This window comes from Nematolebias whitei, chromosome 3 (assembly GCF_014905685.2).
Source record: "Nematolebias whitei isolate Nwh7 chromosome 3, NemWhi1, whole genome shotgun sequence".
NCBI classification, from domain to species: Eukaryota; Metazoa; Chordata; class Actinopteri; order Cyprinodontiformes; family Rivulidae; genus Nematolebias; species Nematolebias whitei.
Window position 1 is genome coordinate 16,064,295 of NC_056500.1, and position 17,000 is coordinate 16,081,294.

A 17,000-nucleotide genomic window follows, 5' to 3' on the forward strand; every position below is an offset into this window, starting at 1 on the left:
TATATATATATATATATACGGCCGCAATCAGAACATGGTGTTTAGAGAGGTTAAAAAAGTGAATTTATGTTAAAACCTCCTTTAAGTCAGCACAGTCTCACTTTTGGTTGTCTGTTCAGACTCAAAGGCTCATTTATCCAAGGATGTGCTAATTTGTTTAGAGTTCTGCACCTTCCTATATGATGCCTTTAAGCTCCGAGGCCCTTAGCTGACCCTTTAAAGCACTTCATACGCTATATTTATGATTGATGTTACCACAGAAAACACCTGAAGTACAAGGATGGGCCATCCATGCCTCCTTTTGCCTGTTAAGTACCAGCTGGTGGGAGGTTCTCCACATTATGCAGCTGGTAATAAAAGTTGAACATTGATTTTCTGTAGCAGCTTGTAACTGTTAATGTTGAGACATCAATAGCCAAAGCAAAGCGCTGGTGCCTTAATAGGAGGCTGAGAATGTGGAGGTCGTGAGCAGAGGCTGACTCTAAATCACAGAATCTATCCTTGCCGATCGATAGGACAGTAACTGCAAGTGTCCCTCTGCTTTCCTAATGTTTTATAATAAACTGACAGCCTGTAATAAGACCAAGGGAGGGCAAGAATGAGAGGAAGAGATGAGGGAGAGATGGAGGGCAACATTTTCTCCACAGTCTCTGCTGCTTTAAATCATCTGGCATGGGAGCACAAAAACAGAGCAAAGAGGAGGTAAAAGGAGGGACAAGAATAAAGGGAAAAATACTTTTACTGCAGCATTTGTCTACCTGTACTCTGGTGGCTGAGTCAATGGGTGTATTGATAATGGAGAGCAGAGGTTTAGAGGGTTTTCCTTGTGTTGCTGCAGCAGGGCAGTGAGTTAAAGTGGATTCAGCTTTGCTGCCTTCATGTAGAGATCATCATATCCAGCAGGCAGCAGTGACTGGCTCCCATGTTACAAATTTAACTGTGCTGTGAAATTCACTGAGTGTTAACTATTTTTGTAAAACTGCTGCTGGTGGATTAAAATGACTTCTGCTTTGTAGAACAGCTGTCACAAAAAAGCCACTGGTTTTTTCCTACTTGTGGCTTTTATGTTTTACTTTTTACAAAGTTTAATATGCATTTTTGAAAGTGTCAGCACAATGATAATTTTGATAATGATCAAAACTATGTGTGTAAACTGCAAGTATGGTTTTTATGATAATCAGGACATTATTATCTACAGTGTTCCCTCAGTATGGACTGAACTTGGCAAAAGGGCCTTCTCCTACTCCTCTCCTGTTTCCTGGAATATCTTACAAAAATACCTGAAGCTCTTGACCTTGACTTCTCTAAGTGGCTTTAAGAATCTGTTGGACTCCTGGCAGGAACCAATGCAGACGTGTTCCTGTTTTTAGTTTTCTACATTCGCCTTATAATCTAGCTGTTTTTTGTTACTTTTTTAAGCCATCTTATTTGTAAAAATAAAATTTAAACAAATCTGTATGCCTTTTTGTAACTGTCTATTTTTGTCGCTGTTGTCCATTGTTATCGTCATTCTTTGTTGAAATCAGGTCTCTCTTGTAAATGAGTCCTCATGGCTCAATGGGATTTACCTGTCTAAATAAAGGTTGAATGAATCTGATATGAAAGTTAAAACTCATTGAGAAACTTGAATGTATGCAATTAAAATATAACACTGTGACACTAACAGGGAGTGTGAAGTGAGAGACAGTGATCCTAAATGTGCTTTTCACCACCACAGAGAAATAATACACCTCCTTTCATCAATCGCCAACTGAGCCACTGTGCCGCCACACGTGCCACATCTTTAAACTTCTTTCAAGGCTTAGAAAATACCCTAGCTGCCTTATTCCTTAAACTCTGATCAAGCTGTGAATTATTTTCAAATCTTGGAACACACTTTAAAAACTCTCAGTCTTCATCATCTGCATCATCTGAAGTTAATCTTTTAAATGAAATTCCATTACAGAGTCAAATTAATAACTCAGCTCCTCAAACTGAAAATACGCTCTCCGACGATCCACCCAATTTCCTTACATCACCCTCATCAAAGCACAGTAAAGATAATTAAACACTAGCATTTTCAAATGAAAATCCGAATGAGCTAATATTATCCAACGCACCTCCGTCAGACCAGCTTCAAAATAATGGCGGTACCACCATCGCGTTCTCAGAAAATGACCAAATAATACCTGCATACCAAAATCAGAATTATCAAATTGCACTGCCCTCAAATCAAATTCAGCAGAGTTCAGGAACCCTCCCCTCATCTTCAAATCAGTATCAAAATGAACAATAATATCTTGTGATCATTTTAATAACCATGAAATAAGGGATCATCTGATAATACCTTCTTCAGGGAACATCCCAGATCTTGCAGAATTGTACACAAATGTTATGTGTTCTTACAGAACTGGCAAACAGAGCAAGCTCTATGACTGCAAGAAATTACATTTTTCTTCTGGACCAAACCAGTCACATCGTGTCACATTTACTGTTGATGGAAATGGTGGCAATATTGTCCCACATTTTGAAGATTTCATAAATTAATTAATTTGGTCCAATGGTCAAGCAGCTGTAGACAGCAGTTTAGAATTTGTTGTTCAAGTTGTTTGAAACTAACAGGGCAGAGTAAAATGTAGAGTTGAAAAGTCCCTGGATGATGAGTTAATTACAAGAAAATATGTCATCTGCGTCTTGAGGGTAATAAAAACATCCCAACTTTGTTCTGCTATTAGCTTAGCTTGTTTCCAATCCGGGGAGCATGATGGCGCAACTGGTAGAGTTGCTGCCTCTCAGTGAGCAAGTCACCCTGGTTCAAATCCCTGTCTGGGATGTTCTCTCTGTGCATGCATGGGTTTTCTCCGGGTACTCCGACTTCCTCCCACAGACTAAAAACAAGCATGTTAGGCTAATTGGTAATTCTAAATCGTCCTTAGGTGTGAGTGAGAGTGTGAATGGTTGTTTGTCTTGTTTGTCTCTATGTGTCCCTGTGATGGACTTGCAACCTGTCCAGGCTGTACCCCACCTCTCACACAGTGATGCCTGGACATGTGCACCAGCGACTCCCGTGACCCAAAAAGGAAGAAGAGGGTAAAGAAAATGGATGAATGAATGGATGTTTCCAATCCCACTTTTACAGATGCCCAGACTTTACACACTAAGATTGGCAACATCTAGTAGATCACACAGATCAAACATGTGTAACCTTGAGTGACGTCTGTAAATTTGAAAGTAAATAAATAAATAAATAAATAAAACAATGATACAGGTATCTGTAGATTTGAAATGGAATTTTCTGACCAAAGCAAACCCTTTTCTGTTTCTGCTAAACCAACCATTTGTTTACAGTGTCAGAAACATAAAGACTTTCTTAGGAGTTGAATATTTCTGCAATTTCTGCTTTACGCCACATGAAAACGTTCACATGCACAGATGTGAAGGTTTTTGCACCATCTGCATTGATCTGTCTTGTACACAGTAGGAGCTTGCTCCAGTTCTGTGCCACTTCTGCAACAGAACCTGTCATAACCAAGTCATGTTTTGTCAGACAGAGAATACCTGTAGAAATATCTGTAGTCAAAATGCACATCAGTAACTTTTATCAAACATTGCCTTAAATGTAAAATATAAATAAATAAATATTGTGTCCCCATGACAAAAAAAAAAACATCTCGCACATTGCTCACAACTGAAATGCAGTGTTTGGCAGCAGGTGTTACAGCGTGGCTGGGATGTAACTTTTGGTGATCACATGATCACATTCAGCCCTGTCCTGTAGATGAACGAATCAATAACAAAGTAATGTTTTATGGTATTTAAACTTTTTCAAACCAGGAAATGTGCATCTTCCATTTCTGGTTTGCACAAAATCTGTAAAAGTTCTCGAGTGGGAATTTTACGGTCTGGACTTTCTGCTGTATTTCAGGAGGCCCCTTATTGTGAATACATGTTTTGTGCTCACAATTGATGTGATTTTGATTCCTACCTCATTCTTAATGATATTGTGGATTTGGGTATAAAACCATCCATTATCTTTACATGCTTCTTCCTTTCCAGGTCATGGGGGTCACTGGTGCCCACTTTGTGGATCAAATGTCACCTAATGAACAAAATTAATTCTACAGGTGGTACAAAGAAGTTAATCAGAAAGCATTCAACTTTGAAAAAGAAGCTATGTACTACTGTAAAAATGATGCAGAAATTATTTTTCAAGGGTGTATAAAGTTCAGACATCAGTTCTTCAGTGAGACAAATGTTGACCCATTCAATCAAATAACCATCATGTAAGCATGCATGCAAATTTTACTATGCAATTTTTAAAAACCTAATAGTCACACTAAACCATCTATCGTTGACTATGTGCATCAATATAACACATATTTAAGTGTTTCTATTCAGTGTCTAGAATGGTTCATTCATTCCAGAAACAAACATTCAACACACTCTTGATGTGGATGAAAAGCAGATTGCTTCATACTCTCTTGCACACACAATTTTTGCCATGCTCCCTTCGGGCAGAGGCTTGAAGTGCAGAACCGCTAGACTGAGGAACAGCTTATACCCTGAAGCTGTTAGATTCATGAATCCCTAATCAGGATTATCAATGCGAAAAAGAATCACTCTAGTGCCACTTGATTGCTGATATGTGCTGCTGACTATCCATGCTGCTGATCTGATGCTGCTGATTTATTTCAAGCTGTTGTGTTCAATCGTCCTCATCTGTTCACACAGACTCATGTTTGTGCTGCTGTTGTTCGGCGTATTGTTTTTGTACTATTAGTGCTTAGCGTATTCTTAGTTTAGCGTATTTTTTAGTTCATATCTTATATCTTACTTCTGTTTTTCTTTACAATTTATACTTTTGTTGGATGCAACTGAGACTCTGTGTACACAATTTAATTCCACCACATGTACCACATATGATGCAAATGACAATAAAGAAACCTTGACCTTGACACTGTCATGCCTGTGCTGAAAATAATAACCAGCAGGAGTGTAGACTGCAGAGTCCTGGCCTCATAATGTTGCTCTTCTGTGCTGGATCATCATTTTGGTCAGTCAGTTACAGTCCTCTTGGCACTTAACAACATACATAATATTACCCTGTTGTGGGCTTAAAAGTTTAGAGATTTTTTTTCACTACCAAAATGCTGGCCCACCACTAGCAGCTGCGGAGAAGGGTGGGAATTTGCTCACCTATATAATCCAATTTTTGCGCCCAAGCATCCACAGGGAGAGCCAGCAGGGTTCTGAATACACCACAGAAAGAATTTACAGATTCCAGAACAACGAGTTTTGAGGGAATCTTGTGGTCAGACTTGAGTATGCTTGCCTGAAAAGACCATTGACTGGTCTGGTTCTCTTTACTCTGCCAGACTGTTTTGAAGAGAAGCTTTTCCTCCACAATTTCCACTTGAGATGGAAAAAGTCCCCTTTTGACTAATTTTGCAATCATCTGTGAACTTTATTTTTCTTCCCAGCTTAGAACATATTTGGTTGTGTAAGTATTATGTACCGCCGGTCTGAGAACTGCACTGTAATTGCATGTTAGTGTTCCTACGGGAGTTAAAGGCCTCAGTTTCTCCTTTTCATCCAACTGATACGGATTGAGCTTGCTTCTCTTGTAGTTGAACACATCCCCATGCACAGCTGAATCTGTATTGTTCTAAATACCACTCCTGGTACAACAAGGAGGGTTGTACTAGGATTGCACCAGGGTTGGCGGAGGGAGTTGCACTATCCACAGGTAAAATGTGGTTCTCCAAGGAACATCAGCTGCTTGGTCAGGATACTGGTAGATTTATTCAGGGTGTCACAGACTAGAGTGGTGTTCTTTTCCACAAAGGTTGCATTCCGTTTATCCAGGGTTGTCGAAGTTGCAGCATCTACAAATGTTGTAGATGGACCTCCAGTGACAGTTTCAGGAGGCTTTTCAATTAAAGATGATGAAGAGTCTGCAGTAGACGATCCTTTAGTAATCTCTACAGGAGGCTTTTTAGTTAAAGTTGACGAAGAATCATCAATAGATGGTCCTTGAGCAGGGTTTTCATTCTGACTCCGACAAATGGTTGCCTCCACATTTTTACATATTAATCTTTACTCAAACCATGTTTGATCAGGTCATTAACAGCAAATGATAACAGAATGCCATAAGAACATTTACACAATTAGAATCCCACCCTCTTTCCTGATTTGGTTACAGATGTATGCGTTTGCGTGTACATGGGTGGGGTGGAGAGTGGCTAAGAACAGACAAAGAATGCATGTTTCTCCGACTAAGGCCTTTTACTGATCCTGGAATCTGATGATCTTTCACTTCGTTTTAAGACGACAGGACAAAAGATGAAAGTCTCAGATAAGACAAAGACCTTTTATTATTCCAGGTGCTCTTTCCAATATATTAACTCAGACACTTCATCAGGCAAGTAAAAGAAGAATATTATTCGTATATGTGGGAACACATAAAAATATAACCTTTAAAGTTACTCTTGATTAGAGTATTTCAGCTACATACTGGGTAAATGATCATTAGATGACCTCTGGGGTCATTCCCCTGACCTTTAAGATCATTCTTGATTGACTTATATCAAATCCGAGTTTGAGGTATATTATTTCTCTCACCAATGCTCACTGCAACTGCTGCTTAATGACAGCCAGCAGGATTGTCAGGTAATAGTGGCAGCCTGGAGGCCTGAAGCTTTTATAGCTTGATAAAGTCTGAAAGCTTTTTTAGAAAGACTCATTACATGGAATTCCCTACAAAGTGGCAGCCTGCATCAGAAGTTTACTGCTCCCTACGTTATATGTTTCTTAAGCTAAATTTGCTAGAAAATATAACAATTTAGGTTCATCTCTTTAGGACGCACTACCACCTACTTATGCTCAGATAAAGGAAAATGAAAGAAAAGTTGGGACACTCAAACCTGATTAGCTTGAATTGGATATGTTGGGGAGGTAGTTTTAGCAACTTTTTACATTATTATTTTTTGAGTGTTTATTCCCTGCATCAGAATGATGTCTGGAGTAAACAGATGGAGCAAAAAGACTAGTTAGAGAGTCCACGAGTCCAAATGTTTTTAATCAGCACACATTTATTGACTACTTCACTGAGCTTCAAAACAAAGTGAGGGTAAAGCACTGGATGTAGCCACTTGGCACGTGCAGAACATTGTAAACCCAGTACAAACATTTAGTTTTGTTTTTTTTCATTGCTACTACTAAATCTGTTATTTCACGGAAATGATGTTGCAGCAATCCCCTCACATTGATTTGTAGGGGAGCACAATATTTGTCCATCAGCCTTTGTGCTTGTGTGTAAATGTTCTAACTGGGATATTTTAAACCAACAACTAGTCTGAAAAAAAAAACAAAAACAAAAAACAAACAAACAAAGTAGAGCATCAAAAATGCCACCAGGTCTCTCGTATTGTCACTTGGGTTAAACAATGTAAAAGAGATTACATTTTCACAACTTTGGATGAAGTCACTTTGAGACTAACGATTAATGCAGTTTTCTCCATTGTTTAGGTTTGGATGCCACAAAATCTGCTTGAGTGTAGTAAAATATAATTATTTGGCTTAAAAAAAATTGCATTTAAAAAAATAAATTTACTGTTGCTTTCCTTTTGTCTGCTTCTTTCTGCTGTGGTCCCAACATTGAGCAAACTTGGTAAAAAAATTGTAATTGTTTTATGCCAAATGCCCTTTCTGACACAACATGGCCTTGAACTTGCAACCTTAGGATCACAAGACTGTGGCACTGACCACCAAGCTACCACGGCCTAAAAAGTGATTTTTATTGTAAAATTTTAAAGTGCTAACAGTTTTCTGACTTGACCTAAAAGTCTGTTTGTTGGATCAAGTCAAGTTTTAGACTACCGTACATCCTAAAGTCCTCACAAGTGATAGCTAATAAACTAATGCATAAAAATCTTCTAATTAAATACAATTCTAGTAAACTTGCAGTTAAAAAGTGTCTTCTGACAGGACAGACACTTTTCATCCCAAAATACCCAAAACATTGTAAATATAATAAATAATTTTATCTTCTATGCACCTTAATATATGTCAGGTTCTTATGCTTTACATTGTGTACCCTTGGTGTTTTTTAATATTATTTTGTGCAATTGCTTTATGGCTTGCACCTTTATTTACACTGAAGGTTAAACATATCAAGCAAACTTATTCATGTCCTGTTTAGTTATTAAATAAAATATTTGCTGTTTGTTTACATTTTGAGTCCACCTGAAACAGGAAAACACAGTAATTTAATTCCTGCAGAAGGGCTCCTGTAGCCAGGGCCACATACACACAAACACACACATGTACACACTTTTTATCTGTGTATTAATTTGGTTAAAGGTACACAAAAAACAAACTAAATTTTTACGAGTTGCATCCCAGCAGATATCTTGACTCTCAAAATAAATAAATATGTTTCTACATCCAGATGAAGTTGTAAATGGGTATAATGTAATGAAATGCTGGTCATATTCTTCATTGTTTGGCTCTAGCACTGGTCTTTGTGGGAATAAGTATTGAACCGTCACTACTTCTTGATGTTGATCAATCCTCAATCGAATTCTGAATAATTTAGTTCTTTCAGGAAATTAATTTTTGCTATGCTTATTTGTTCTCTGTGCGTATGTGCACAAAAGCGTTCTCCCTTGCAGGGATTAGGGCATTGATTGTGAGCAGGCCCAGTGTTTGTTTAATTAGGGTGTACCTGTCTGGGAATTATATGTTTTATGTTTCTCTTTTAGTCTCGCTGTTTGGGGATATGAAAATGATAAAGAAAGGAAGAGTTGAGGGAAATGTGTTTGATTTCATCAAGGTTAGCCACATTTGGTTTTGTTGTTTTTGTCAGCAGATTTCTGCCTGACCTTGTAATGCAAAAAAAAAAAAAAAGAAATTCATACACAGCATGCTGATCATGATAAGAAATCTTAAACATTTCATTGTTTATTACTAATTGTCTTTTGATCATTTATTTATATTTTCCAAGATAAAAACTCAAAAAAAATTCTCTATAACAATTTACCTTTAAATGTAAAAAAAATAAAAAATAAAACTGATATAAGGACAGCATCTCGCAGTATTTGTTTTATCTAAGAAATTAAGGCTATTTTATCTCAAAGTTCAGTGATTGGTATCTGACATTTACAGACTTGTAAGGGGTGAAGGAGAAGTTAAGGCAGCAGAAAAAAGACAAATGGAAGGCTGGGATAAATGAAGACTAGTGGAGGTGGATGTGGTGATAGAGCTGTGAAAGATAAAGGTGCTCAAAGATGGATGTAGATGCAAATGGAAGGAGAGGATGGAACAATGAGACAACAGAGATTGTGAAAGACCGGATGGATGAAGGAAAAAAGTGGATTAATGGGAGGTTTTCTAAACTGCAGGGATTGACTAATTACCTAACAAAATGACTAACTGGTGCATTTTCTAACAAATAAATAAGACTATTTATTTATGATCACTACACAAAAAAATCACTTACGTATGGCTTTATTCATCAACAAGAAAAGGTTACAACTGCTGTTTGTCAGATGTGTTTGAAGCTATCCAAAATTGTATTTGTTCCAGGTTTGATACGTATTTATGGAAATCTGACTCCCAGGTGGTCTTAAGTCTTTTCCTTCTTTCTGTTGTAAGATTGTTTTTGAAAAAGGCTCAAAACTCCTTATTTTGACCTGTAAAACTATATGTCATCTCAACAACAAAGTGTTAATTTCAATTTAAGAGTTGCATGAACTTTTGTAACTTTGGGACTTGGTAGCAGGAGTATTACAATTGTGCCTTGAAATGTTAAAAGAAGCATATGTGTTTTATCACACCAACACTTATAGAATTGCAAAAACACTATTTCAAATTCTTCACACTAAACCCATTTATAGTTGTTTTTCTTTTCCCCTCAGATGAAGGACATTGTTTAAGGCTATATGTCCACCATTCTGCTCACTCCGCTGGGACCATTTACTACCACACACTGTTCTGGCAGGTCCTCTGGCTCTCCTCTCAGCTGACAGGGCCTGGCAGCACCTGTCTGACCCAATTACTGCTGAAGGGGTCTGACCTACTAAGCTGGGTTAAATGGCTGCTGTCTGAACACTCTCTGACCTCTGTCACAACATCTGCCACATGAAAACGATCTGTGATGCATCAGCCATCAAATCATACAATTCCCGATAAAGACCAATAAGTACTTGCTTTTTGACTTTTTATTTAATTTTCAAGCAGCGCCAAATTGCCTGATTTACTTAGTTTTTGAAGAACACCTTACTTTTTCACATTAAATAAATAACATAAATAAATAACTACACTTGGGAGCTGCATAGTACAAACTCAGACACTGGAGTCCATAATGTAGAAGAACATAATCTTTAATTCACTTTCCTCTGCCTGAATGCAAACTCTTGACCTGTTCCTCACCTGGAGTGGTGTTCTATCACCAAATGCATGCAACTTGTCAGGACCTGTGTTGGACCTTTAAGCATTTTAAAGGAAATCAAAGACCCATTAACGGTGTCCTGACACCGAACGACTTGTAGTGATCTTTTTAGTGAACTCTGACCTGGGTAGCTCTCAAACTTCCGAGTGTCCGTGGCTCCATCTCCAAGACAAACGGTACAATCACTGCTCTCACTATTATAAACATTTAGGAGATCAATGATCGCAGAGTGATCATGAAGTGATCATTTCTTTCTTGACAGATTTTAAAAGCCTTCACTGTAGACATGGCTGAGTGACAGGGTGTGGAAAAAAAAAGATTGAATGAAATCAGATAAAGAAATAAACTACAAAACGGATGTCTAACAATGAAAACAAACACACAGGGATCATGACAAGTGTCTCCTCTCAGCTGGCTTGACATCTATATCTCTTTCTATATCGACAACTTGCTTAACTAAAAGCTCTTCTGGCGGGGTGGAAGTGACTGATTGTCCACACAGAAGGAGAGAGGAAGTAAGAAGGGGGCTGTCGAAGGAAGGAAAAATACTGAGGAAAAATTATGGTGCAAACAATCAGAAAAGAGGCAGGAATGAAAGTAAAACAGGCAAGAAAAAATGAGGTGGACTACAGGTTATTACAAAAGTTCCCAGATGATTGGCAAAACTTAAATTGCACAAGTTGACTCATACATTTAAACACATGGCATAAATGTACAGTTTTAATGCTGAAAAAACAGAAAATGCATGTAATACATGTTGCATTAGTAAGCTTTGTAGTGTCAACCTTTAACATACTCATTTTGGCACATTAGTGGACAATTATACTTTAAGATAGATTAAAAAATTGTGGTTTTGATTAGGAGAAAATCATTTTTTATGAGTATTACAATTTTCTTAATAGAAAATATAAAGCTGTCAGCTAAATTTCCCTCAGATAGATGACTAGATTAATAAAAAATAGTTGTGTGCTATGAGGTGCAACATTTATTCTCCTAACTGGATTTTTATTTTTGGATTTAAACATTTACTAAATGTTGGCATGACATGTTAATTGTGAGGTTGGTTTGTTCCTAATAAAGAGAACGGTGTCAGCATCAGAGAATAAATTAATTTATTAAAAAGAAAATATTTGGTTGTTCTTTGTTCAGTGATCAGTACAGTACATGCCTCATTTCATCACATTTATTAATTGGCTGAGACATAGGTGGATGTCTACACAGCCATACGTGCATGAGTACGCAAGTGCTCTCCACTGACATGCACATTATGCATATTTACTCCCCAGAAAAGAAAAAAAATAACAGGTCAACAGATAAGTATAACAGTTCTCACAATAAATCAGGTGCAATTCTCTTATCAGCTGTAAATTATATAAATCACATGCATTCTTAAGCCTCTGGTTTTATTAGGCTCAAAACCTCTTCCTCCCTCCACCTCATCAACACCTCTTCGTTCAGCACTGATCCCTCTCAGCCAGATCTACGGCGCCTGTGTCTGTCTTCTTTTTGCGGGAGGCCTGGGAACAGGCACTGCCGGGGGCGATACACATCCCTCAGGTGGGCTTTTCATTATAGATGATTCTTCTGCCAAATTATTTAGACCCTGAGACCGAGAAGCACCCGTGCCCCATGGAAAAAAATGTCGACAAAACAACATGCATACACACAAACATACACATTCCGAAATCCCTCTGCAATGCTCCTCCCATTCTTTTCACGTTCTTTACAAATTCCACTGACAAAGACATTTATTCTGCCTGATCACATGAATGTGTATCTGCTACTCATTAGTCTGCTGATTTTTTCTCATGTTTCTGTTTGGGTGTAATAAAGAAGTGAAGACTTGACCCTTGTGAATCGCACACATTTACAGGAAGGAACTGAAGGCAGAGGATGAGAAAAATATTTATCATGTGTATCCTACTGTTGCTTTGAGTGCCACAGAGGGGCAGGCTGAGTGAAGCCATCTTCGCATCGTATCAGTTAGATAGGCTGACACAAAAACATAACTAATTGGACTGTATGTGTGCTTACCTCAGTGGACATGTTTTGTAAACTAGGTAGGAAAGTCAGAAATGACATTCTCTTGGCAATGACTGACCTCGGCTGAGGAAGGAGATAGCTTTGGGATGAGGACACACACACATTCACTTCTCAACATTGTAAGCTCTCTTTATGTATCCTAACTCATTAGGTTACTTATCCCTGCATTTATTGTTTTTCCAAATCCCCTGCTAACTCCCTCCTCATGGCTTGAACATGTTCCCACCTGTACACTGTAAATAATTTCAGACAACCAAGTCATTTACTTTCTTCTATTTCATTGTCCTTCTGCTTTTCAAACCTTTGTTCTGTCATTTACCCCAGCAACTTTAAATTTTTTTTAAAACTCTAAATTTCAATCTAAGTGAATAAAACTCACTAAGAATCTGCTGTAAGACATCTCTTTTTTAATAAAATCTTTACTATTGTCTTTTATCATCATATATACATTTAATTGTGTCTTCTCAAGTTCTTAGTTTTCGGGGGGGGGGGGGGGGGGGTGCTTAATTTTTAGACATACATCCCATTTGGGGGCAGCTGTGGCTAAGTGGTTAGAGCAGTCGTTTTCCAATGGAAGAGTTGGGGGTACGATTCCACCAGCAGTCACATGCTGAAGTGTCCCTGGGCAAAACGCCAAACCCTCATTGCCTCTGATGTGTGTCCCATTGGTGTATGAATGTGATAAAGCACTGATTATTCTTTGTAGAGATGTAGTAGAGTGCTGTATAAAAGGGTAAATGAGAGCACAGATTGTAGTATAAAGTGCTTTGAGTATCTTGATAAGATAGAAAGGTGCTATATAAGTACAGTTCATTTACAGTCAGTCGTAGACTGAGACCACCGAGGTGCTTCACAGAATGCCACAGGAAGTTCTTCCTCCCTGTGGCTATCAAACTTTGCAACTCCTCCCCCTTTCTAGACATAGGACAATAAAAGTAATCCTGCACCACAATAAACTCTTTAATGGTTCTGTCTGCACCTGACATGTTTTACACCATAATTGTTAGTATTTTTTATATTCTCTGTGATTTTTTTTTTTAATTCTCTATTATTTTTTATATGATGTGTGATTCTTTGTGTCTGTTCCTTTGTTCTGAAACTCTGGCACAATAATTTTCTGTGCTTATTTTCTTATCTTATCTTACCATTTCATTGTGAGTCATAGTTTCTAACATTGTTGGTTCAAAAGTAGATGTTTATTGAATTTCTGTTGCAAAAGTTTATTCTCATAAAAACAACAATCATACAAAAAAATAAAAAAAATGTGTCAATATTCATTTTTCATGGGAATTTCATATTGGCCTACTCTCAATTATATTTTTAGATCGAAAAAGTTGAAGATACAGAAAAAAAATGTAACGAGTTATTTGTTGTGTTGGCAGTGAATATTTATTACAATAAGAGCAGTACTGCATATGATTACTGTCTCAGACAAAATATGAACATAAATTTATTCCGTATGCACATTTATATTCATTCTTTATAAAGTTAACCAGAAACATAAACTGAAGCTTATTAAGATTTTTGCGTGATAATTTATTGATATTGAGCAGACGTTCTAAGTCATTTGTTTGTGTTTAGTTTCTTCCAGATCTCTGGTCCCTGTCTTCCTCCTTTCCTCACCACCATCCCCCAAGCCTTTCATTGTCTCTTCTGTAAGCTCCCTCTTTCACACACAAAAAAATCTATAACACCTAGGAAGATTTATAGCAATTCATTCTTTCAAAGTGTAAAAGCTAATACAAGAAAACTTTGACAGAACAGTCCTACTGCAGGTGCAGAAATCCAGCATTCAGCTAGCAAAACACTGCAGAAACTCACCCAGGCTGAAAAGGACCAAGAACTTGAGGCAGACAAACTCCCGTTGGTCCAGTTGCAGAGAGCGTAGTTTGGCTACCAGCTCCTGGGCATGGCTTAACAGATTGTTAAGAGTGGCTCCTGCCTGTGAAGCAATCACCGCATAGTCAACCTAAAAAAGAGAGAAATAGAGACGTTCAGTAACACACAAGGTTTGATAAAGTAAGTACTACTACAATGCATCATACTGACAGTGAACATCGATTTATTGATTCAAAATGCTTATACTAGCAATAAAGAAGTTCAGTATCATATTAAATGCCACAAACTCTGTTCTTTTTTTTCAAGTTTAACTCTTTTTCTGGCAAGTCTTTTGAAATTTTGTAAGTAGAATAGATTGGTTTACTTGGAAAGTTTACATATTAGACTAGTCAGATTTCTCTGAGAAATAGAGAAAAAATAAAAACAAGATGATGAAAACCTAACATTATGGTTAGATCTAGTTTTTTAGGTCTCTTTCATTCATTTAAATGTGCATAAACATATTCATTTTTCTTCAGGTGCACTTCAGATCTGCAGCTGCAGCACTTTTGTCTGGGAGGCAAGTCCTTAGCTGCCACTCAGGGTAAGCAGGACCATATTAAATTTTTATATTTATTGACGATTCATTATCATAATTGACTGAGCAGGGGTTTTCAGGGGAAGGTAGATGTTGGCGTGTGCAGTTCCTAAAGCTCAAAGAGGAAGAGTCCCTGTGAGCTCACATTTGCAATTAAAACCAGCCCCGGGGTGTGGAGTTTATTTATTCTGTAAATAGGATGATTGGTATCCTTTTTTAATATCCCCGTCTTTTTTATCTGTTAGAAAGGGTCAAAGCAAATGTTGACACTAGGTTTGCATTTTTGTTTTTCTTTAACTCCTTTTTGCTTTAACTCCACTGCTCTTTGTCCCATGCCTTTGTCCCTCCTGCCTCTATTCTCACCACCTACCAGACATAAAGAGTTATGGTGGTGAACAGCAGAGACTGCCTGCCCCCTTCCAAGGTGTCAATCAATTTACATAAAATCAACTGTGCATGAAATAAGTTCATTGAAGGATTGGACTGTTGATGGTGATGCCTTGGGTTATTACCCCCTTGCCTTAAGTAAAAAGAAAGAAGAAAAAACGCTATAATGTCACTACAGCCGACTTAGCACTAACTCTGAATGTGTATCAATCAATCAGTCAATCAATCAATATCACTTCATTCTGCCTTCTGGATGAAAAGATATTGAAGGTAAATATGTGAATAAACCTTCATAATTTCACTTAATGCAAATATGATGAACAATCCCAGCTGAAAAAGTGAACATGAAGGGCAAGCTGAGAGCTCTGATGTGTTGAAGATGCAACTGAAAAAAATGGACCTTCCTTTAGAACATAAAGTATGTGACTGACAGAAAAAAAAAAATCTTTTTATTTTTTTTATTTTTATCATTTGAATTTGATTTAGCCCACACTAGGAGCATTGTGCCATCAGAATATCGAGATATATAATAAAACTGACAGCCAAGCTTCAAGGCCTTGCCTAATCATTCAAGAGATCATCGCAGTCTTTGTCATTTGATGTTTGTGCACATTTGTGCACGTTACACTGTGTGTTTGATCCTACGACAGGATAAAGAACAAGCACTCATGGCCATTTCTCTCTGATGTTGGTGACACAACAACATACGGCAGTATGAAGAAGGGAAGAAAAAGAGAAAAGATGGGAATTAGCATGCAGGGAATGACGTACGTGAGGACAAGAGAAAGAGCAAAGCAGAAAGCAAATGACAGGCTGTAGCAGTTCATTTGCTGCTTCAAGTGATTTTTTTCAAACGTCGGTTTGAGTGCAGTGTATGACTGAGAAATGCAAAAAGGCAGCCTGTTTTAAATCCAAAAAGCACATTAAAAACACCTTCTGGTTCAACTCTATGTAATAAAAACCCCAACACAAACTTTGCATATACATTTTGAATATAATACTTGTATTGACAAACCTTATTATAGTTCAATATAAATCAGAGTCCCATTTGAATGACAAAATTACAATATTGGGCTTTATATTATAAAATAACTATGAAGTACTAAATAATTAATAATGTAATAAGTAAGTGAGTAATAAATAATGTTTGATTTTAAAGGCAGCTTTTTCTCATGGTGATATCTTATCAGTACTTATACTACAAGAAGAAGCCACGTGAACATGAATAAGCCATACAATTATGTCCAGTGGGCTCATATTGAGAGGTCCTTTTGAGTCCTTTTGTTGCCAAACCAGTTCTGGCCTAATGGTGCATAACATCTGACACCTCTGAAAGTCTTCTGTGGTATATGGTATTGGTACTTAAAGGGTGATGCTTTAAAAGCGCTGTAGGTATAAAAGGCTGACATGCTCTTTTAATTATTAAAGTTGTTTTGTTTCCCCCAAATACAGAGATTAAGGTAGAATTCTCATCTAAAGGATTTGGTGACCAAATCCACACCTTAAATTCTTTGTTGCACTCTTCAAACCATTTTCAAACAACTTTTAGTGAGAGGAGCTAGGTGTCTTGTGTTAATATGTTTCCTGCCTTCCTCAGTGTTCTTCCACCATGTAATCAGCTCCAGCTCCTGCCTCTGTCACCTGTTCCTCATTGTCCTTCCTCAGGTGTTTGTGATTGTCTATCTATCTATCTATCTATCTATCTATCTATCTATCTATCTATCT

The 17,000-nt window shown here is 37.5% G+C and overlaps 1 protein-coding gene across 2 annotated transcripts in view; it reads right to left on the bottom strand.

The window, feature by feature from the left end:
- Positions 1–17,000, bottom strand: part of nr5a2 (nuclear receptor subfamily 5, group A, member 2) — a 69,120-nt gene that overhangs the window by 10,699 nt on the left and 41,421 nt on the right. For both annotated transcript variants that reach the window (XM_037698039.1, XM_037698038.1), the window contains one exon: positions 14,294–14,441. In XM_037698039.1, coding sequence (XP_037553967.1) covers positions 14,294–14,441 — 148 coding nt within the window. The remainder of the gene's footprint in view (positions 1–14,293; positions 14,442–17,000) is intronic.